Raw genomic sequence first — 23,372 nt, 5'->3', positions numbered from 1 at the left:
AAGAAAATTCTTGAAAGTACCTTGTATCTGAGGAAAAACAAATAACTTGACTTGAAAGAGACTTTACCATTTTATGGAATCTGTTAGAAATCTATTGCAATGAAAAGGGCATCATTAATGACTAGAATAAAATAGAAATAATTTGAGATTTGCGCTAATTGCAATCCACCAAGATGTATGCAAGTCATCACTCCAAACTGTAACCTACTAGATACTTGGCACCAAACTTTGAAGATTGATGAACTTCCATATGGGCTGCAATAAATAGCTGAATAGCTGCATTCATCATGGAGTAATATAATGTAAAGTAGTACATTACAAAATAAATAATTAATATATTGATAAAACAAAACAAAACACCAAATAGTATTATTAAAGCTGGACAGAAAACAGAAAACTAATGGCAGATAATTCAGCAAAGGTGCTGCCAACATATAATTCTGTATGGCTCACAAAAAGCAAGAAATTATAATAAAACCAATAAAACATAAAAATAAAAAGATGGCAAGTTTGATGAAGCAAGTGGTTTCACTCTCCCTCAGCAAAGACCTGGGTGAAGAGCCAGCTGTTCTTGGATCTTCTAAACAGCAGTGGGGGCTATCTGAAACTAAGAGGCAGGGGGAGCCTTGTTTCAGAGGATATATAGGTATGCTTCTAATGTCCCAAAATGTGAATGCAAAATATAGTATTTTCATATATTAATCTCCAATATTTAATATACACATAGCCCGTGGCTTGCCTTTTATCAGTATGTGGACAGCCAGGTTTTGATATATAACAAAACTCTTAGTTGACCAACCAGCACAATGAAAGGTCCAATGGTTAACACAGTTGCCAGACTTTTTTTTAAAATAGTATTTTCAATAATAGTAACATAGTTGAAATATAGAAAAAAAATACATGCCTGTTGTTTTTGATACGCAGTGTTTGGATTTATCTTCGATTCCAACAAGAGTGAACCTGAAATGATGAAAAAAATCCACCAAGAACTTAAATAAGTAAATAAAAAAGTCTTAGGCAACTTAAGTAATAATTATCCACTTTAAGGACTGTACTTTATTCTAAAACCTTTATGCAAACACAATGATCAAATCTGGGAATTTTAAGACAAAATGGTAGTGTGCTTTTCTCAAGTTATGCACAATTCATTTAGCTATGAAAAACATGTTCTTATTTTTCTTTGATAGCTAACATACATTACAGCATATTTACAAAGCTAAATTATGTAATCTGAATTTATATATTATATAGTGTGTCTAAGCAATCATGTTTCATGGCAACAGCTCTCAAGCAATCACTTCCAAGATTCACAAGATTTATTTAGTACGTTAGCACTTGTTCATTAACAACAATAATACATTTTCTTCTTCTAAAAACAGATTTTCTAATTTTGAAAATAAACTATCATGGTTTTACTGAAACAGAAAAAAGGCTTTCTATCAGGATATAAAATTTGTACAAACGTTTATTTTTCTTCTTTTCACCAACTAGTACAGCCAAATTAATGACTAGAGACAATTTTGAATATTTTGCTTTCTTCAAATATAGTTTTAGGTTCTATTAAAATACTATCTCCTATATTATGACACACTCAAAAAAACAAGACAATAAATTGGATAAATGTTTAAAATGTAAGAATTTTAAGTACCCAATATTCTAAACAATAGAAAATATAGTAACACAAAGTACATTTTTTTCCAAGGGAAAAATTATAGTTTGTCCTAGCACTCTAAAAGTAATACTTAAAATAATTATGTTAAAATTTAAATACCATAAATGTTACTACTTTCTTTGCTCCACATTAAACTCACTAAATTTCTGGAAATAAAGTTTAGATGTAAAATGATGGAAAATAAGCAAATCCCTTAATACCGTAAAATTGTAAGAAAATATGAAAACTGGAACGCTATTGCAAAACCAACTCAGAGTGCTGGGACATATTTGAAAAGCTAATACAGTAGTATCTGAAAGTATAAATCTGTACTCTGAAAGGACTATTAAAAAATCATTAGCCAGATCATCTTCAATGAGTAACAATTACCAGCTTAGGATTATGAAAGTTTTGAAAGTTTTCTAGAAGTTAATGTTTCCCACTCCTAACATCTCATTTACTATCTTTCCCCCAAAGTCGCCCAATTAACACTGACAAATAACTTTTATAATCAACTAGAACAAATGAATCTCTTAAAGCAGTCAGTAAGGTTCCCTAACTATAACATGCATGAATTCAGGGGACTATCAGGAAAGTGCTTAAGGTTTTAGGGGTGGGAGCCTGTAACATTTGGGGTGAGGGAGGTCCAATAACCTGACCCTACGATTTCGCCTAAATATAAAAGAGAGCCTACATATGCGGGAAGGAATCCGTGGCCTCAGCCCAGGGCGTGTGAGGTGGCGGTGGCGGAACTCTTCTCCCATGGGTTGTTTCCCATTCCCCTGGCTGGGCTTCTATTGTCCCAGAGAGATTAGCAGCTGCCGCCATCCCCTGCCTGCCATTACCCTTCCCCTTTCTCACCGTCCGACTCGGCTCGGACGAGCAGCGACATCCCTTTGAGCCGCTCCACGTATGTGGACGAGACGTGTCCGGTGCCTCTGTCGTCCCATTGCCGCTCTTCGTTGAGCGTGTAGACCTTCACCCGCCGCCGGGTATCCGACATGGTGGGGCCCCGGCCCGATCGCAAGGGACGGGGGAAGGACCGGCCGGGGGCTGAGAGCGTCACTCAGGAGGCCTTTAACTCGCCGCTTTTCATGACGTTCAGGTCGGAGTCGCCGCTCCTCTTCCTCAGCAGTACCAACTAGCAGCAGCAGCCACTAACGCCGCGGCATAGCCGCCATCTTGTAATCCGACTCCTGTCCCGTCCCTTCCTTTCTCTTCCTCTCCTAGCCGGGGGAGGGAGAGGGACGGAAGGCCTGCACGGGCTCCACTAGCAGGGGCTATGGCGGCCGGGAAGGGAAGCAAAAGAAAAGGCTGTCAGTTTGCGAAGGAGGAAGGGGTTGAGAATACGTTGCGCCTGCGTGCTGCATACTTTTCTGCTGGCGGCGGGAAAGCTGCGTTGCCCTGGCTTTTTCCCCCTGCAGTAATAGTTATCTATTGCCGCGGTTTCTTGGAATGATATCGTCTCTAAATAGGAGGTGTCTCTGAAGGTCCGTCTCCAAGATTCCCAGCAGTTCTCTCCTTTATTTATTGTTTTATTAAATTAATCTGGGTTTCTTTGCTGCCGGCGCTGTTTGAGATGAAAGACTCAGTCCCCTGGGTTGCAAAGGCGTTGAAGACGACGACGATTTGAGGCGATATTATACTCTTAAGAACGTGGAGACAAAATCATCCACTTCCAGCGCTCATCAGCCATAATACTGCATTTTTTTTTCATCAAAAAGATTCTACACCTATTTTACCCCAAGACCTATGCTTAACCTTTTCCTTCAACTGCCTTTAAAAAACATGCTACTTGATACAGCTGGAGCATAGCAAAGAAAGACTTCAGAGATGGACATAAGTAGGGCGGGAGAAAGACGTTAGCTTCAATTTTTGGAGATGGAGTCACCTTCAGATGAGAACTGACTTGCTAAGGATTTTAGCTTCAATTAATTCATAAATAACAGTCTTGATGCCCCACAGTTTTTATCAATTCTGCATGGTTTAACACCACTGTATGTTAAGCCATGATGCATAAAATTAAGAGCAAGCAATTTAAGAAACAGGCCTAGAAGGATGCCATGACCAATGGTATCAAATAATAGAATAACAAGAGTTGGGAGGGACCTGGGAGGTCTTCTAGTCCTTGATCTTCTCTTTCTAGAGTAAACTTTTTTATATTGTGGCAACCAAACAATGCAATGTATATTTACCAAGGTATTGTAAAAATGCTGAGAGGTCAAGAGCACCACCTTCATTCCTTTCCAGTCAGAGGTCATCCATGGGGATGCTGCCTTCTCAATCCCAAACCATGACCTGAACCCTGATTGAAAGGGTTCTGTATAGGGGTCCCCAACTGACTGGCACCAGGGTGTGGCATGCAAACAAGCAAAGCCGCATCCGTGGGATGCAGGCAGCATGCAAAACCATGCCCCCTCCAGACTGCAGAAAAACTTCTCTCCATGGAAGTACCTGGTGCCCCTTCATCCAAAATTCTCTCCAGCTGCCACACATCCAGTGTTTTCACAATCTTCCCTGAGAAGGGAAGATTGGAAACTGGGCAAAAGCTATCCAACTTAGTTGGGTCAAGCCATGTCCTCTTAGGAAAGGGTGCACCACTTCCTCTTTATGAGCTGGTGGGACCCCTCCCTCTTTCAAGGACTTAACTATCATCCTGACCCAATTCTGCACCCCATACCACAAAGTTTTAATAAGACAGGAAGGGCACGGATCAGGTGATTGAGCTTGCAGCTGAGAAGGCCTTGTTCGAATCTATGTCATGCATGCCAGAAGTGGTACTCAAAGCCATCTCTCTAGGCACGGGAGCCGTCACCCACTGCTCTTCTGGGTTCCGGCACGCTGGCCAGGTGGTCTTCACGTGTATGGGAGTGCCAGAAACCGAAAGTGGAGGGAGGCGGTATTCCCCACCCAATTTTCTCTCCCTGTCTGGGGATGCAGAACCAGGTTGTCAGTGGGGATGTCCTGCCACTTCGATGAGGACCAGGGAGCAGTCGGGGACGGACAGGAAGGCGTGAGGACCCCAAAAAGGGAAGATGGCACCAGCACATACACACCGAAGAGCTGGTCTGCTTTTCTGGATTAACAGTTTGCATGCAGTCCCATTTTGGCACTTGGTACTGAAAAGGCTTGCCAATGTTGCTTTAGGTGAACTTTGGTGTTGCTCTGGATGGACTGGATTGCAGCGGTTTTGGGTACATTATTCAAAGTACAGAAGGATCAGGTTAAGGATAGATTGTTATGGGAAAAAATATGTGGTTGGTAAGGGTCATCAGTAACCTGATGGTGTAGAATCAGATTTCTAAGATAACTGTAAAATAGTGGGATTGACATTAAAAAAAACCTGAAACTTTAACCAAGCATTGGTTAAAAGTCTGTGGCCAGACTTTTAGCCAATGACTTAAATGTTTTTAATTGGTTTAATTGTTTTTGTCCAGTTGTTCCTTACCGGTAGTTTACTTTTGAGATTTGCTTGCAAATGGCTAAAATGGTCACTGATATTAAATAAATGCAGTATGTTAACTGAAACTAACAATTTCCACTGAATTAAAAGTATTAAGGAAAAGGGAAAAATATTTAATCCAGGTCCTGGAATGCCAGAAAAGCAGACATTTGGAGTCATTGTATCAGAGGATAATATAGCAATATTATCATTCAAACTTTGCAATTTTAATGAAAAAAAGGAATGGCTTTAGATATATTTAATTTTTAGATTTAAAGAGGTGATGGAAAGATAATCCTTAAAAAAGATAGAAGTTCTCAACTGCCAAGGTAATACTTTAAGATGACAGCAAAAGTAGTATTTCTCACACATTTGAATAACACAACAGTCACTTACTCTGAACATACAAGGGAATTTTATTGCTGTCTTGCTGCCAAGATATATATAGGCCTAATCCATCAGTATTAGCTGGAATAAATGCAAAGAAGTTCTGAACTATTTACTTAAGACCCTGGCATGTCAAATAATCTTGCATTACTAGGGTAAGACTCTCCTGAAGAAACCATCCTTGGATCCAGCTGTCCTCAACAGTTATCGTCCGGTCTCCAACCTTCCCTTCTTGGGGAAGGTTGTTGAGAAGGTGGTGGCCTTCCAGCTCCAACGGTCCTTGGAGGAAGCAAACTATCTAGACCCCTTCCAGTCAGGCTTCAGACCCGGTTACAGCACAGAAACCGCTTTGGTCGCATTGATGGATGATCTTTGGAGAGCCAGAGATGAAGGACATCCCTCCATCCTGGTCCTCCTTGACCTCTCAGTGGCTTTCGATACCATTGACCATGGTATCCTTCTGAGACGACTGCGGGAGGTGGGAGTGGGAGGCACCGTGCTACGGTGGTTCTCCTCCTACCTCTCGGACAGGTCGCAGTCGGTGTTAGTGGGAGGGGAGAGATCGTCCCCAAGGCCCCTAAATTATGGGGTGCCGCAGGGTTCGGTCTTATCCCCCCTACTATTCAACATCTACATGAAACCGCTGGGAGAGATCATCCGCAGGCACGGGATTAGATACCATCAATATGCGGACGATACTCAACTGTATCTGTCCGCCCCGTGCCAAATCAATGAAGCGGTTGACGTGATGGGCCGGGGTCTTGAAGCCGTTATGGACTGGATGAGGGTTAACAAGCTTGTGCTCAACCCAGAAAAGACCGAGTGGCTGTTGTGTTTCCCTCCCAAAGATTTGGCCAATATTCCAACACTCAGGCTGGGGGGTCAAATTTTACACCCCTCAGAGAGGGTCCGCAACTTGGGAGTCCTCCTGGATCCACAGCTGTCATTCGACCACCATTTAACGGCTGTGACCAGGGGGGCATTCGCCCAGGTACGCCTGGTGCGCCAGTTGCGACCCTACCTGAACCGGGAGGCCCTCACAACAGTCACTCGGGCCCTTGTGATCTCTAGGCTGGAATACTGCAATGTGCTCTACATGGGGCTGCCCTTGAGGAGCATCCGGCGACTTCAGCTAGTGCAGAACGCAGCCGCGCGAGTGATTGCGGGTGCACCCCGATTCACCCGCATAACACCTATCCTCCGCGAGCTGCGCTGGCTACCTGTCGATCTCCGGATGCGCTTCAAGGTGCTATTAATCACCCATAAAGCCCTACATGGCAGTGGATCTGGATACTTGAGAGACCGCCTTCTGCCAATTACCTCCCTACGACCTATAAGATCCCATAGATTAGGCCTCCTCCGCATCCCATCGGCCAGCCAGTGTCGGCTGGCAACTACAAGGAGGAGGGCCTTCTCAGCAGTAGCCCCGACCCTTTGGAACGAGCTCCCCGTGGAGATTCGTACCCTCTCCACCGTCCAGGCCTTCCGCATAGCCTTGAAGAACTGGCTCGCCCGTCAGGCCTGGGGATAAGAATCGTTACCCCGCCCGAATGATGAATGGATGTTGCTTACTATTTTATTATATGTTGTTGTCTTAATGTTGTATTCCCCTCTCCCTGGTTTTCTGTGAGCCGCCCTGAGTCCCCTCAGGGAAAAGGGCGGCCTACAAATGCTAATAAAACCATAAAAACCATAAACTCTTAATTATTAAGTGTCACAGAACTAAAATCCTTCAGTTTTACAGGCTAAAGTAAATTTTGAATTATATTCAGAATATCAAGGCAACACCACCAATTCCCAGTCAAGTCAAGCAAAGCCTATTATTAGGATATGCTCATGATAACTCCAACTGTGTATCAGATGAGAAGAGTAAATATATCACTTTGTATATCAGCAAATAACAGTTGTAGTGTTTATTTGGTCTGTACTTCATATTTTAAAATGTAGAAAAAGTTTCTACAAATGATGTGTATAAGGTACTTGTTTTGGAAATGCTAGCACAAAGGCTTTCAGAGACACTAGACTAGATATAAAAATATCTGAAAGTATCTCAGCCTGACACACTTGAGATACTAAACTAATCCAATTCTTTAAAACTAAAAAAACTATTTTTATATGTATTTGTTATCAGTAAATCAATTTGACATGCAGATGTTAAGAAATGAGCAGAATAAAGAACTTGAGGTTCCTATATTATGGAAAAGTGTTTTAACTTCTATAGCAAGAGTGCCAGTGGACCTCAAATTACAACTTACACAACAAAAATATTTGATTCCATTATGCTCATATAGAAAACCTGTCAAAAACAGCATTTTGTTGGATATGTAATAAGGATTTTTAAAAATAAATGTTTCTATACTTTATTTTGGGAGAAAATATTACATGTCTATGCACCAAAAGCTAAAATTTTTAGAGTATATTCTTCTAAATTATATTACCCAATACATGGAATTTGACAATATAAATGGATTCTATATCCTTATTATAACTAAAAGGTTGATATTGCAGCATTAGAAAGATAAAAATACGGCTCCTTTTACTGAATGGATCGAAGACTTGATTGCTCTTGCTACTTATGAGCAGATTGCCTATACATGTAGATTTTGTATAGGCGAGTATAAGGAAATATGGGACTCATTTATACAAAATATAGCGCTTTATAAATATATTAGAAAAATATACATACTTGGAACATTTGCATTCAATTAGTATATATAGAAGTGCAATTGCTTATTCTTTGTATTCTTTGTTGTATTTGTATCACTTTGCTAAAAGAGTTTGTTTTTGTTTCAACAATTTTTATTAAAAACAAAAAACCATAAAGTAAACAAATTTACATATCTTTAATAGCTCAAAATAGCAAAATAAAAGTCTGCATATTCATATTACATTTATATTCCTTCAACCCCTCATTAATGAAATATTACATAATAAAAATTATATGTACACATTGGATTTTTTGTAAGATTTTGGCATTTGTTTTTTATTTCCTTATACTGAATGATTATATTGAGATAATCCACTTGGTACAAATGACAAGGCTCAAATTATCTTACTTCGCATAGAAACACTCAACTCTCTGGCAGAGACTCTAAAGTTGGGAAAAGTGGTAGGAAAGAGAAGATGAGGATCATTTTAGGAACAGATTGTGATTGGAGAATATCTATGTAGTAGATAACAGTTGAAATTGATGGCACGTAATATCAAATGATTTTTCTTGTGGTGGTAGAACCAAAGATAAACTATATAGAATGAAGGTATTTTCCATTTTAAAAGTATTTGTAGATTCTATAATTCCACAAAAAAGTATTTATTGTCAATAACAGCTGCTAACCACTTTTATTTGCTTGTTAAGATTCACAGTTTGAGATAATGTACTTTCCTGGGATTAGAAAAAGCAAACATCCAGAAATGTGTTACAAGCAGGTGTTGCATTTGTATGTTTGGAAGCATCTTCTTCAACATGATTGTTCTTCCATTAAAATTATTTCTGGGAACATATATTACATAAATGTAATAATACAGATTTATACATATATAGGAAAATGTGTGTGAAATGTCTCGTTAGCCTAGAATTAAGGTTTTAAATAGATATTTAGATGGTATGTATACTTCTGGAAACAGTCATTCTAGTCATTTGAAAATGTCTGTCAACTTTTAGACAATGTACAAAGGACTATGAATTCTTATTTTTCAAATGAACTCCAAAGGCATTAAACACAAGGGAAAATGACCTCGTATTCAATCATATTTTTATGAAATTTAACATGTATATGGGCATATAGAAACCTATATACGTTACCAGTAATTACTCAGTCTCTATCAAAGAGAACAGTTCTACTCCTTCAGAAGGATTATTGTGCTGAATTGGCAGACTCATGAACTGAATTTCCTATTAGTATACTTTTGTCATTCAGTGTTTTAACAACAGATGTAGCTGGAGCCTGAAGTACTTTTCGTGAAAGCCTCATTCTTCCATCAGTTGGATCACGTCCAAAGTATTTCACCTGTTCATAAAAGATTGAGCTCAAAATAGTTAGTTTTTTAGTGAAAAAAATATTTTTTAAAGAATTAATGATATATAGAATTCTAAATTAAAGTATTAACCTAACATCTTTAAAATCTTTTAAACAAATAAAAATAAGGGAACTATCAGCAATTATTTAACATTTCAGTACAAGTAATATTTTTCCCTCTTCAAATGACGTGTTGCATATGTGCACAAAGATTTCCACTGGCATATTGAGGTATTAAATTTGTGAAATCAGATCTTCCTAAATATAGCACAATAGCTACATCAAAGTCTTGATCAATTATTAATTTTACTATCAAGATTGAGTATGACAACAATATATTGCCACTTAAAGAATTCCTTATTATACTGCACTTTTTTACTCTGGTGAATGCTTAAAGCAGCTAACAAAATCTAAAAAAATAGGGTTACACACACACACACACACCCTGGATATTCTAGCATGAAATGTAACAAGTTTATGATCTGAAGTGTATTTCCCAGCATTCTGAACTACAATGAAAGTAACAGTTCTTGGAGGAGAATGTGTCTGAATTTAAGCATAAATAGCAGTGATGGCTAACCCTTTTGTCCTTGTGTGCCAAAAGCAGCATGTGCACAGAGCACATGTACACACACCCATAATGCAATGCATACACAAGCGATTCCTCCATGCTCCACCGGCCCATGCGTGTGCATGACCCTCCCATGCTCCACTGCCTGTGCATGCACACACAACTCCCCCCCATGCTCCCCCTGTGCATGCACACACAACTCCCCCCCCCTTGAAGGCCATTTTGGGCCCAGCAGGCCTCCCTGAAGCCTCCTGGGACCAAAAATGGGGCACCCTCTGTGGCCTGCTTTGGCCCTAGCAGGCCTCCCTGGAGCCTCCTGCAACCAAAAACAGCACGCCCCCCCCATACCCTCTCCTGTGCTGCCCCGCACATGTGTCTGTTTCCCCCATGTGCGGCAGAGACCCAAAAATCAGCTGGCCAGTGGGAAGTCCGTGCACATGCATGGTGGAGCTGAGCTGGGGTGATAGCTCGCATGCCAGCAGACAGGCCTCTGCATGCCATCTGTGGGATCACCATCACAGATATATAGTAATTATCATTTCCAACCACATATAATAAAGATTTAACAAGTTACCTGGATTTCTTGACCGATTTGTAATCCAATAGCACTAGGATGCTTAATCTAGAACAAAATATCATCTCATTATAGTTGTCTCAAAGCTTCAGATTGCTTTCAGTACAACAGCATATACAATAATTTTTATAAAATTTACTTGTCTTATGAATTATTTCTCAAATTTCCAATTCCCTTTTACTCTATATTAACAACTAATGAGAGAATCAGCAGGTACACAGAATGTTTTAACAATATTGTTCAATATAAGAGAAACATATTTTAGAAGTCTATGTAAAGTGACTATTCTAATAGCAGACATACGCCCAGTGGTGGGTTCCTACGTGAACCAGTACCGGTTTGTTGGACTGCATGTTGCTTGCACATGCGCAGTTCACTGATGATGGTTGTGCGCATGCACAAAAACCACTGAAAGGTAATAAACAAAATGGCAGCAATGCTAATGTAGACCAAGAAACCGATTCAGGGGCGTGGCCAATCTGGGTCACTGCTGGTTCTGTGAACTGGACCAAACCAGGAGGAACCCACCTTTGCATACACCTCTACCTGGTGTCCCATCATAAACCCAGGCCTTCTATGGAAACACCACAAACGACTAATGGTAATTTACTGAACAATTGTCTTATATGAACAGAAAAATAAAAAAGCACCTTTCTTTGATCCAACTGCGAATTGTGAAGTAGAACAGGACTCATGTTTGGGTATAATTTTACCATCACCCCAGCATCTCTGCATTTTAAAAAAAAGAAAAGAATGTTTATTTCATTATTATTTTTATTTATTTTGCAATATCTGTATACCACTTCAATCAATTAAGGATTTAACATCAAATAATATAGCATAAAGAAAACATATAACAGAAAAATAAATATAATAAAATGTATTCATTAAAAATTATACCCAGTCACAATCAATTAGGGCAAAAAATCCAATGAAAGACTACCATTTTCACTAGCTGCCAAGGTGGGAGGTGGCTGAATGGATCTCTAGGCAAAGGTACCCTAGAGCATGAGGCCTAATATGTGGAAGGCCTAGCATCTCATCTGCATCCTGGGTATTCGTGCTGAGGTGGTGGGCTACTTGCATGTTAGGCAACACTGACCTTATTCCCACTTTGCGTCAACATTTTGTTTAAATAAAGAATCTCATTTTATCTGAGTGCATGTTATAAATTATTTAACTTTAAAAAGTATTTTATAATCCTTTCCTCAACTGAACTTTGTAAATATTGTCAAAAATTATTACATAGTTGAGTTCTCTTCACTGAAAGAAAGAAATTTTTTTTTGTGAGCTCATCACCTTTTCTTATTTTTGGAAGAGAAACAGGGAAGTCCTTATCAATCACGTATTCAGTTTTTTATTGCTCCCCTTGTATCAGTTCACGCACAAGGGCAGAGAATCAAATGATTCAGTATTAAAACACAATTAAGAGTTTGGGATAAGGTTGTGATAGTGTGCATCTTTGCCTTCCATTATTTATGTTATTTCTATGCAATTAAAAGGATAAAAATTTCATTTAAAAACATACACATAAGTTGTTGGGCAAGGAGTCGCATAAAATGAAAGATTTTAGATTAATGCCTTAGTTTCCTCACTTCTTCATTTCAGTTTGTACATTGCTGCCTGTTTCTTAATAATCCCTCCAACTCCCTCCAATATATTGATATTAATATTTTTTCCTCAACAAAATTAGAATAATAGACTGGTTTGCTTCAGAATTTTCTCAGTACTTAAGAAATAGCCTAGATGGTTACATATAAAAATGCTGAAATATTTTTTAAAAAAAAATAAAGATTGTGAGTATGCAGTAAATGTATATGGTGTGTGTGTATATGTGTGTGTGTGTGTGTGAGAGAGAGAGAGACAGTGAGATAGAGAGAGAGAGACAGAGAGAGATGGAACATACATTCATCCATATGAAGAAATACTATTTGATCAACTTAACAAAATACATTTGTTTACCTTAATTCAGTTATTGTTGCTGTATAAATAGCTCCAAATTCCAACTGATAATCTTGCTATAAATACAAAGAAATTGTCGCATGAGTAAAAGACATAAATATATGCGAAGAACAAAAACATTCTTCCAAAAGCCAAGGAATTTTAAGAATAGCCTTTTAGAAAAATGCAATATGGCATGGACCTACTATTCAAAGAAAATATTGAAATTCTCAAAGGCCTAGTTTTTCATTCATTCAATATAGTACTTTGGAAATCAACGACAGGTAGTCCTTGACTTACAGTAGTTCATTTAGTGTCAGTTCAAAGTTACAGCAGTACTGAAAAAAGTGACTTAGGACCATTTTTCACATTTATGATCATTGCAACATCCCCATGGTGAGATGATCAAAATTCAGATCCTTGGCAACTGACTTGTATTTATGATGGCTGCAGTGTCCCAGGGTTGTGTGATCCCCTTTTGTGACCTTCTGACAAGCAAAGTCAGTGGGGAAACCAGATTCACTTAACATGGCAAGAAAGGTCGTAAAATGGGACAAAACTCACTTAAAAATTCTTTTCTTAATAACATAAATTTTGGGCTCAATTGTGGTTGTAAGTTATATTTTATTTAAATCTATAAAACATGTCCAGGCTGAGAGGACTTGGGATAGGAAATGTAAATGAAACAGACTCCAAATGTCTGATATTTTTAGAAAATTATTATGAATAATAAAGCTAAATATATCAAAAAGGCTCTTACATCATCTTTGCATATTTCATTAATAAATTCTTTTGCTTCATACATAGCTTCTGGTACTGGAGCAAATATGGAAAAAGTATCTTCATCTACTTGGCTAACAGTTACCCCTACGGAATAAAAGCAGGGTACAATTAGTATTTAATCTATTGTATTAGTTTTAAAAAATGTGGGAAATAAAAAAATTAAAACAGAATTTACCTGTTTCAGCTTGAAGTTTCTTTAAGTTATAACCTCCTGGTCCAAGAAATCTTGCTCTTTTTGCCAATGGTACCTGAATAGTTTCTGAAATGAACAAAATTCAAGATATGAAGACAGTGTAACACTAGGATTTAGGGGTTGACTTTCATTTGTTCATTTTGCCTTTTAGAAAAGTTGTATATAACAGCGTGCTTGTATTTAGAAATCTAAATAAATCTCAAGTTCATTTGACCAATGAGAATATCCTAAAAACTGTATTTGCTCACAGGACACAGGGGTTGATAAAAGAGGAGATAATATTAAAGAATTTATCTTACAGCACTATTATATCCACTCCAAATCTGCAGAGGTTTGGATAATTATCAAGAACAAAGAAACAGCACAAAAAGAAAGAATAAATGAAAAACATCCTTTGTCAGTTATATTAATGAACACATTTGCTAAATAAAATTAACAGATTAAAAAAAATGTTTCCCATAGATTTTATGTGAATGTGGTTCACTAATAGTGTAAAAGGGAAAAAATACTCACATAGATATCAACATTTACTAATTATTTACAAAAACTTCTATAAATATTACTACTATTTTTTTTTGCGGGCAAGCATCTATTTCTAAATGTTTTTAGAGCAATGCAGAGTAATTACTAACAGTGATGCTTTAATCAATCAAAACTGCCAATTGCATTAAAGGCAGAACTGTTATTAAAAAAACAAAATTAAAACAGGATTAGAAAAATTATATTGAATCAATTTTTATACTTGACACCAAAAGTTGGTAAAAGTAGTACCTGTTTTTCCCCATTTGTTTCTTTCTCTCTCTGCTTTCCTTTAATTTGTTTTTAATTTGAATTTTTAAACTTTGTTAAATTTAAATTCCCTTAAATATTTTTCCATTTTCCCTCAAGACAAACATGTTGTGGTATCCATGATAAATGCCCTTCTTTAACAGATTCTGGTTTTATTGATACTATATGATTTAGCAACATCTGCAGGTCATATATGAAACTGAATGACTGGAATGAAAACCATAACTCAAAAAAGTCACGCCAGTTAAAAGTATAGGTCACTACCTGTAAGTGGTCCATTCTCTTTTCTGTTTGGTCTAGGTTTTGCAATTACTTTGTTCATTATTTGCAAGATCTCTTTCTTTGCAACTATAGAAAAATGAATAACATTTTAATTTAAATACACAACATACAATTTAACTTTTTCATTAAAAAATACTGTTAGTGTTCTGCCTTTCTTTTTAAATATGACTAATCAAGCAAATCCTTTCCAGCATTTCACCACCAGAAGAGTCTGAGACACTTTCAATCACCTGTTCTATTAAGTTAAAAGCAATGTTATTTCCAGTCTAGAACTTTATAAGGAATTAGTATAAGACCAAATCTTTTGTATAGCTTTCTGTACTATTTCCAGTGCATCATGGAAACCCTCTACATTTCCACTGGTAGAAAATATTTATGAGAGCCAGTTTCGTCCAGTGGTTAAGGCAATGGACCAAAAAGCAGAATAAAAGATCAATCATGATTTAAGAATATCTCTGGCTCCATGAGATTTCCCCCAGGCCTAATAGCAGAACTAGGTCTTGAGGACTTCCAGAATGATAACAGAGATGGAACTAATCTGAGTTTCCAAAGATTTTTTAATGACAGTCCCACTGATTAGTTAGTTTTAAACCAAATAATATACCTGTTAAAATATTAAAAAGTATTGGCCCCTTTAAATTTCTTTGCTTTTCAACCTAAAAATTAAGTTCCTTGTTTATCATTGTTTCTATGGCAGCAATGAACTGTGCATTTAACATGCTTTTTATTGTATTCCTAAAGAAGAATACCAAGAAAATGTACTGTATTTTTCAGTGTATAAGACGCACTTCTCCCCCCCCCAAAAAAGTGGGTGGAAATGTCTGTGCGTCTTATAGAGCGAATGTTGCCGAAGCCCAGCACATCCACTGACCCCCACCTGCTTCACAGATTGCCTCCTTGAAGCAAACAGCCTAGTCAGCTTCAGCACAGCCTGATTTAGCACCAGAAGCTGATTGGCAGTTGGATCTGCCTCCTGAGGCTGCAGGGATTGCCACCGCTGCACATCCCATTTTCGGCCTCCACGTGCGCGTTTTCAGCCCTTTCCAGGTGGAGGGGACAGGTGGCAGCAGCAATCACTGCCGCCTGGTACAGGCCAAAAATGGGGCGCATGGAGATGGTGATGGGCAGTAGCGATCCCCACAGCTTGGAACAGCTGATAGGAGGTATTCCGGAAGGCAGATCCAACCGCCAATCAGCTGCTCATGCTAAATCAGGCTGTGCTAAAGCTAACCAGGCTGTTTGCTGCAAGGCAAATGCTGGGAGGCAGAGGCAGATTTTTTTTCTTGTTTTCCTCTCCAAAAGTTAAGTGCTTTTTATAGTCCAGAACGTCTTATAGTCCGAAAAATATGGTATTCGATTTTACTTGCAGAAAATACTGTCATTGTCTTAAGTGACGTTCTATACAGCCAAAGGTGACTGAATTTTTATTCCAAGAACCAACCTAAAAACTTAATAGATCCATAATAAAAAAGATTGCAACAAAAGCTTAAAATATGAAAAGAAATGGAATAAGCTATTCTTTTTTCTCCATACTTAAATTTTTAAAAATATTTATTTTATTTGTGTCCCACCTTTATTAAAATTACTTCTTTCTCCATGCTTACTTAAATTCTTAAAAATATGTATTTATTTTATTTATGTCCCACCTTTATTATTTGTACAAATAACTCAAAGTAGTGTACATATCCAACACACCTTCTTCCTATTTTCCTCAAACCCTGTGAAGTGGGTTAAGCTGAGAGAAAGAGAGAAGATTGGCCCAAAGTCTCCCAACTGGCTTTCACAGCTAAAGAGGACTTCTCTCCTTGTGGTTTGTACATTTCCAAATTTTTCAGTTTTTAATTTTTAATGATTTTTTAAATTTTTTATGAGTTTTTGTTGTTTTATTGATTGCTGTACTCTGCCCAGAGTCACTTTATGAGTAGATAATTATATAAATATGATAAATAAACTTAATCTATTGAATGCCAATCAAAATATGAGCCTGGCCAGAGATAATACTCTGGACATTTTTACATATTTATAATTTATCCTTTTGTTGATAGAAAAATGTAGAGAAAAAGGGAAAAATAATTGAATTGTGGTTGTCCTTCTCACCTGTAGCTTGTTGAATAGCTTCCATTACAATTTTTAAGGGTATTCCTGGAATCTTGATATCAGCCTAAAAATACACAAATCACAAATAAAAAAGTTTAACATTAGCTAATATCAATGGAATTATTTTCTAGCAAATTGGGGGTTGGGATAGTTTAAGGTATTAGAGCGGATACCTGTAAGGCAGTAATTCCTTTATTTGTCCCAGCCATCTTGAAGTCCATATCACCATTATAATCCTCTATTCCCTGTATAAGAGCATTTGAAATAATCAACAAGTTTGCAATAGTTCTATTAACAATCCAATCATAAGTGTAAGAACAAATTCTGCTGTGATACTTTCTTTAGAACTGCTGCTAAATTCTATACTTATATTGATATAATGGATGTCTCTAAACTATATATGATGTCCTTGGAAAATAAAGTCAACTAAAGTTACTCTAAATAAATAGTTAAATACACTGATGCCAGAAGTTTAAGCTATAAACCAATAAATGATTTACAGCATAACAAAGATCTGCTGTAAAATACTAAAATTCCTAAGATTTCAAATAAGTTGTATAATCTTTTTATGTTACAAAATGTTACAATTAAAATGAGTTTTGTCAGAGGAGTGGGAAATTACATAGACTACAGACTATAGGGTCAACATGAACACAGGTAGCCTCTAATTTCCAACCGTTCAGTTAGTGATTATTCAAAGTTACAACGGCAGTGAAAAAAGTGAGAAATGACCAGTTTTTACACATTCAACCACTGCAGCATCCCCATAGCCATGTGATCAAAATTTGGGCACTGCCCCAGGGTCATCTGATCACCATTTGTAACCTTCCGAGCCAGCTTCCGACAAGCAAAGTCAATGGGGGAAGCCAGATTCGCTTAATGACTGAATGATTCACTTAACAATTGCAGTGATTCATTTAAATGTGGCAGGAAAAGTCATAAATTGGGGCAAATTGTTCAAATTGTGTTTGTATGTCAAGAACTAATGGTATATGATACTCATATGAGGCAGATACTCAATTCAACAGTTCATAAGATGTGAGTTTGTATAAATGGAAGAAAAGTTATATGGCTGCCAAACAAAATAATTGACTAATCTCCAGAGTCCACCAGTGTTAATATTTAACATTAAATTTTCTTGATGATCGTGTAATATTTAAAGCACTTCACACAGATTATATTTTAAAATGCACATTTTAAAAAAGTATTCCAGGCCCAATTGGCACATTAGACCCTATTGGTTGGAAACATGCAGAAGAGGCCTTCATCCTGCAGTGGATAGACAATGGCTAAAATGATGATATTTTAAAATGTGTATGGTGGCCACTCCGTTTAATAGATAAGCAGGATGTATGAGGAAAAGTAGTGGGTTTCCTAAAACAGCATATCACTCATTAGATTCAAAAGGTACCCTCCTAATTCAAAGTTCTGCCTCTCATCATGTTATTGCAATTTCTTTTTGCCAGTAATATATAATAATTATGAATTTTTTATTGAATTTTTATAAAAAAATAATAACTTTGAAATAATTTAATATAAATTTTATAGATTGAAGATATCTCAAAACTAAGAAACAAACTTAAGGATACTCACCAGAATGTCTGTTAATAAGCAATAATTTTCAATCTCTCCAATTTTTTCAGGATTTGGCTTGGTAATTAAACCAACAGCAACACCTGCTACAGGGGATGATATGGGAACTCCTGGCAGAGAAAAAAAAAGCCCCCAAATCATGCTGCTGAATGAAACCAAATAGGCTTTGGAATCCAACCTCTGCTCAGTTCAAGAGATATTTCTCACAAATGAAGGCAAATATATATGTCCCAGGATAATGTTGCAGGATCCAATCTGGGTTGGTCACTGGAACCAGAGATTTTGTCCTTCAAGCTTTCAGACTCATGCTGGAGCAGAGTGTGTGCTGTTCTGTGTGATATTTCTAGTGCCTGTTGTATGCACCCAGTTTGGACTCTGCAAGAGATATTTCTTCCTATCCTCAATGTGAACATATTCAAAGAAGGGAAGACCATCAGTTTTCTAGATAGTTTGTTTGATTACAAATTCTTGTAGCACTGGGGAAAAATGCCCAACTTTCAAAATTAAACATTTTCCCCCAAGCTTGCTTTCCTCCAAGTTGTAGTGAATGGGGAGACGTCTCCTCCCAAACATTGACACAAAAGTGTTAAAAGTAAAACCAAAATGTAATTCGTCAGTCTATGTAGTGGACAGAAATAAACAAACCTAGAAAAATCAAACTTTACGAACCAATCAGAAGGGAGAAACTCCTGTCATGTAAGTTTTTTCAAAAAGAATAGGGCAGCTTAATTTTGTCTTTTGTACCTGTATCTGGCACTGGCTTAAAAGCCAGATACATTGCAATTGTGATTAGAGTTCAGGAATTAGAAAGTTATCTAACATACAAAACTAGATGAAATGAATATCTATGTTTATGTCAGAGACTAATATGAACAGCTATGATTCTTTTATGTGTTTGCTTCTCTGTGTAGAAGCAAGCAAGGGAATCCTCTTCCAAATTAATATCCAATTCTCCTTTTTAAACATTTCCGTTCTGTTTTAACTCCATTTACAGTCATGTGAAAAGTGAGAAAACCCCATTGAATTTTTTCAATTTTTCAATGTATTTCAACATACAGTTATTTTATCTTAATTTCAACAATATTTTAACAACCATTCTATTGTCTGAAAGACCCCCTAGAAGTGCAGATTTCAAACTGTGAATTTACTTAGACCATCTTACCAGGGAGGTGGGCCAAGGAAAAAACTTTTGCTGTCCAGAAAAAATACTAGGGTAAAACTAAAGTTTTTTCATGAAAACTAGGCAAAGGCCAGGGCTTCTGAAACAATGTGCTCTGGATAAACAAGGCAAAGATAAGCTATTTGGTCAAAGTACCAGACCGCATATTTGGTGAAAATCTAAAATAGCATTGTCGAGCCCGAATTTGACATATTTGTAACCATTTTATTTAGCTCTATATTATACTCATTTATTCCTTTTCTTTCTCTTTACTATGTAAGATTTTTTTGGGGGGGCTTGACACATTCTTAAGTGGGGGGGGGGAAGGACCGAATAGATAGTGAGGATTGTTTTGGCTAGGTGATCTTCTTTCCTGTGAGAACAGAGGCTGCTCCTGGTGAGTTTGAAGACACCGGGCAATGTGGATTGAGTGTTTATTGGAGTATGTGACGTTTGAGGAATGTTTCTAACTTATAATATTATGTGGTGTAATTCCGGTTTGTGTCAGATCCAGAATTACAACAGACTTTGCCAATTTGATGTCTACCTAAAAAAAATAAATTTGTTTTCTAAGATGGACTTCGCACATTTCTTCTTTGAATGGGTTTCATCACTTGGAAACCTGACAAGCATTTCACCAGAGGATCCAGATATAAACTGTAATGCTTGGTAGTGGAAATGTTATGATTTGGGACTGCTTTGCTGCATCAGGGGCTGGGCAGCTTATCATTGTTGAATCCTTATGAATTATCCATTGACGATGTTACCTAGTTTGGGTAATGAAATGTCTGCATGAAAACAACCAAGATCAAACTGCACCAAGGACTCCTGAATTATTCATTGTACTGGAGGGTGTTTGAGGATAATGTAAAACCATCTGTCAGGAGATTAAAGCTCAACTAAAAGTGAACCTTGCAACATGACAATGTTTCTGAATATTCCAGTTAATTCACAATGGAATGGCTGGAAAAAAGGAGGATTTTGGAATGGCCAAAGCAAAGCCCAGATCCAAATTCTACTGAGAAGCTGTGAGGTGATTTAAAATAGGTCATTCATGCAAAAAACTCCTCAAACATCACACAGCTGGAAAAATTCAACCTGAAGAAATGGGGAAAAAATCCTCCTGGTTGATGTCAGAGAATGGTACCTAATTAAAAGAAATGCCTACCTGAAATTGTTTCTAACAAAGGGAGCAATGCCAGGTTTTAGAGAGTGTATTTTTCCATAGAAGGAAATAGCATAACTAACATGTTTTTTGTTGAATAAAGGGTTGCAAAATTAATTAGTCATATTTTAAAATTATATCTCCTATATTTTATATATTGTTTGAATTACAATAAATTATTGATATGTCTACATATGCTAAAAAAGAAAAAAAACTTTTCATGGGGTGAAACTTATTATTTTACATAGTTATATTTCCTCAATCTTGGTATATGTTTTTTCTGTTCAGTTAAACTACTCAGAGAAATTAAGTAGTTTGGCATCTTCTTCTTCCCCAGTAAAATAATGCAGAGATTTTTTCCTCCCAAACAAAGTATATCAGAGTAGCATTCCTACTAGATTTTCCTAAGGAGTGTGGAAACATATAGAAATTGGGGATGAGGAAGATTTAGGGACTCGTGCTCAATGAGATCAAAAGGACCAATCTGCTACATTCCAGGTATATACAGTATGTGTAATCATACCTCATTATACATATTCTGCAGTCTAGAACAGTGGTCCACAATCTTTACAGCTTGGCGGCCTGGTGAGGGTTGGGGGAGAGGGGAAGTAGTTTGCATGTCAGCCTGTCGCTTATATTAGTTTTGCTGCACGCATGCACATGCCCACCGCTTGCATGGCTCAGATCTGAACTGAGCCAAGGCCTGGTAGTGGACTCTGGCTCAGGGATCCGTGGTCTAGAATGATACAACTGATGGTCATCAATTGAGTGACAATTTTTCAAATATTTCACTTATTCTTTAGTTAGGGCCAAAGCTTCCTAAATTCTTAAATTTCTTCATAGGAATCACACTGTTTGAGTTGGGTAGTCTTATAAATCTAGTAAATAAATAAATAAATATTCCTACTCACTCCTTTTAATATTCTTTTTCTCAATTTGTCCTGCAAACAGTTTGTATTACCCAGAATTGGACCCAAGAGTAAAAGTTAGATCTGACCTTTATGCTATTTGAAACCAGTATTTCTAATTTTACTATTTTCATAGCATTTCATTGCATAAATCAATTCAAAATACGAAACTCATACACTTTAGAACAACATACCTGCATCCATCAAGGCTAGACTCCCACCACAAACAGAAGCCATTGAGGATGAACCTGGGGACAGAAATTATAAGATATCCCTTAATGCATTGTCAATTAAAGACCAGTTTTCTAACATATAATTACAAATGAGTTGCTTTCCCAGTGAGAGCCAATTTGGTGTAGGGGTGAAGGAATTATATCAAAACCAGAGACCATCAAGTTCTAATTCCTCCTTAAGTACAAAGCCAGCTGGGTGAGCTTGAGTCAGTTACTCTTTCTCAGGGCTTGGAAGCAGGCAATGGCAAACCACCATTGAAATTTTACTAAGAAAAATGTAGGGAATAATCCAGGCAGTCACCAGGAGTCAAAACTGACTTGAAGGTAACCTCCCCCCCCCATATATGAATATGAAATATATCCTAGTAATATGAAGAAAATCATAACTGTTCATCAACTTTTGATTTCTATCTCCTAGATGTAGATTCTTCAGTCATTCTAGATACACTAACAAAGTTAACAAAGTAGTAATCCCAAACCTTGATGCATTTCAGAAATTAAAAAAAAAAAGCTTGGAACAGTAATTGAAGTATAAGTGTCTTAAACATTCATAAACTCTATTTTTACTAAAACCACAATGCAATTTTCTAGTAGAGATATATTTTAAAAAAAGCTTGGAACAGGAGTTGAAATATAAGGGTCGGAAACATTCATAAATTCTATTTTTACCAAAACTACAATGCAATTTTCTACTAGAGATAAAAAAAAACTATAAATCCCTTATCCCAAATCCTATAGATTGAAGAAAAATATATAAAAAAGCAAATACCATTTGATTCTAATACTTCTGCAGTAACTCTTATTGTGAAAGGGAATTTACTTGGAATCACTGATTTCAAAGCCTTCTCTGCAAGTGCACCTACAGGTAAAAATGACATCATGAATACAAAGAATACTTAACTTCAATATAAACAATGAGTTGTCTAAAGGTTTACTTACCATGACCAAGTTCTCTCCTATTTATACCTGAAACTCTGCCAATCTCATTAGTTGCATATGGAGGGAACTACAAAGAGAAGGAAGACACTTTAAAATGCTAAGTCAGTATTTATGTTAAGATATAGAGCCAGAAATTCATACCACATGCATACTTCAGAATTTAGAAATTATTCCCACATTTTAAGCGGTTCATTTATTCTCACAGTTTTGAAGAAAAATACTGGCTCTCACAGTCCATGAAATCAGACCAGATGTTTATATCATGTTAAAGTAAAAAAAATCTAACATTTACTGCTTGAAATAACTATAATACATACATATATGCATCCATTTGCCCCCCCCCAAATCTGTGCAATATATCCACATATAAACAAACACACACACATACACACTGTTTTAGGAACAATCTAAGGGGTATTTCATAAAAGCCCTTTAATAAGTGATAATGTGAAGTAATAGTTTTTCAGTGGTACAAAATAATTCTTCATTTACAGGCAAGAATGGGTACAGCAACTTCTAAATGGTCATATACAGATAGTCCTCAACTTACGGCCACAATTAAGCCCATTTCTGTTGCTAAATGAGACATTTGTTAAGTGAGTTGCCCCATTTTGTGAACTTACTTGCCACAGTTGCTAAGTAAATCACT

General features: G+C 36.9%; 2 protein-coding genes across 8 annotated transcripts in view; both read right to left on the bottom strand.

Moving 5' to 3' along the window:
• Window positions 1-2,927, bottom strand: part of PPP4R3B (protein phosphatase 4 regulatory subunit 3B) — a 44,038-nt gene extending 41,111 nt beyond the window's left edge. For 2 of the 6 annotated variants that reach the window (XR_015696913.1, XM_087717509.1), the window contains exons 1-2: window positions 2,513-2,927; window positions 905-960 (exon numbers count right to left, since the gene is read on the bottom strand). Coding sequence is in view for 5 of the 6 variants with exons in the window: in XM_087717509.1 (XP_087573635.1) it covers window positions 905-960; window positions 2,513-2,654 (198 nt within the window). In the remaining variant the exon portion in view is untranslated. The remainder of the gene's footprint in view (window positions 1-904; window positions 961-2,512) is intronic. The other 4 variants (XM_087717507.1, XM_087717508.1, XM_014055093.2 and 1 more) reach the window with 4 other exon arrangements.
• A 5,381-nt stretch (window positions 2,928-8,308) lies between these two features.
• Window positions 8,309-23,372, bottom strand: part of PNPT1 (polyribonucleotide nucleotidyltransferase 1) — a 32,816-nt gene continuing 17,752 nt past the window's right edge. For both annotated transcript variants that reach the window (XM_087717505.1, XM_087717506.1), the window contains 13 exons: window positions 22,724-22,790; window positions 22,554-22,643; window positions 21,746-21,799; window positions 18,320-18,429; window positions 16,900-16,971; window positions 16,727-16,790; window positions 14,612-14,695; window positions 13,541-13,624; window positions 13,343-13,449; window positions 12,604-12,659; window positions 11,292-11,370; window positions 10,642-10,689; window positions 8,309-9,487 (listed from right to left, as the gene is read on the bottom strand). In XM_087717505.1, coding sequence (XP_087573631.1) covers window positions 9,335-9,487; window positions 10,642-10,689; window positions 11,292-11,370; window positions 12,604-12,659; window positions 13,343-13,449; window positions 13,541-13,624; window positions 14,612-14,695; window positions 16,727-16,790; window positions 16,900-16,971; window positions 18,320-18,429; window positions 21,746-21,799; window positions 22,554-22,643; window positions 22,724-22,790 — 1,068 coding nt within the window. In that variant the 3' untranslated portion in view covers window positions 8,309-9,334. The remainder of the gene's footprint in view (window positions 9,488-10,641; window positions 10,690-11,291; window positions 11,371-12,603; window positions 12,660-13,342; window positions 13,450-13,540; window positions 13,625-14,611; window positions 14,696-16,726; window positions 16,791-16,899; window positions 16,972-18,319; window positions 18,430-21,745; window positions 21,800-22,553; window positions 22,644-22,723; window positions 22,791-23,372) is intronic.

This window comes from Thamnophis sirtalis, unplaced genomic scaffold (genome assembly GCF_051295495.1).
Source record: "Thamnophis sirtalis isolate CommonGarterSnake01/CBP01778 unplaced genomic scaffold, rThaSir2_p1.2 scaffold_6, whole genome shotgun sequence".
Classification (NCBI taxonomy): Eukaryota; Metazoa; Chordata; class Lepidosauria; order Squamata; family Natricidae; genus Thamnophis; species Thamnophis sirtalis.
This window is presented reverse-complemented; position numbering and strand designations above follow the sequence as displayed.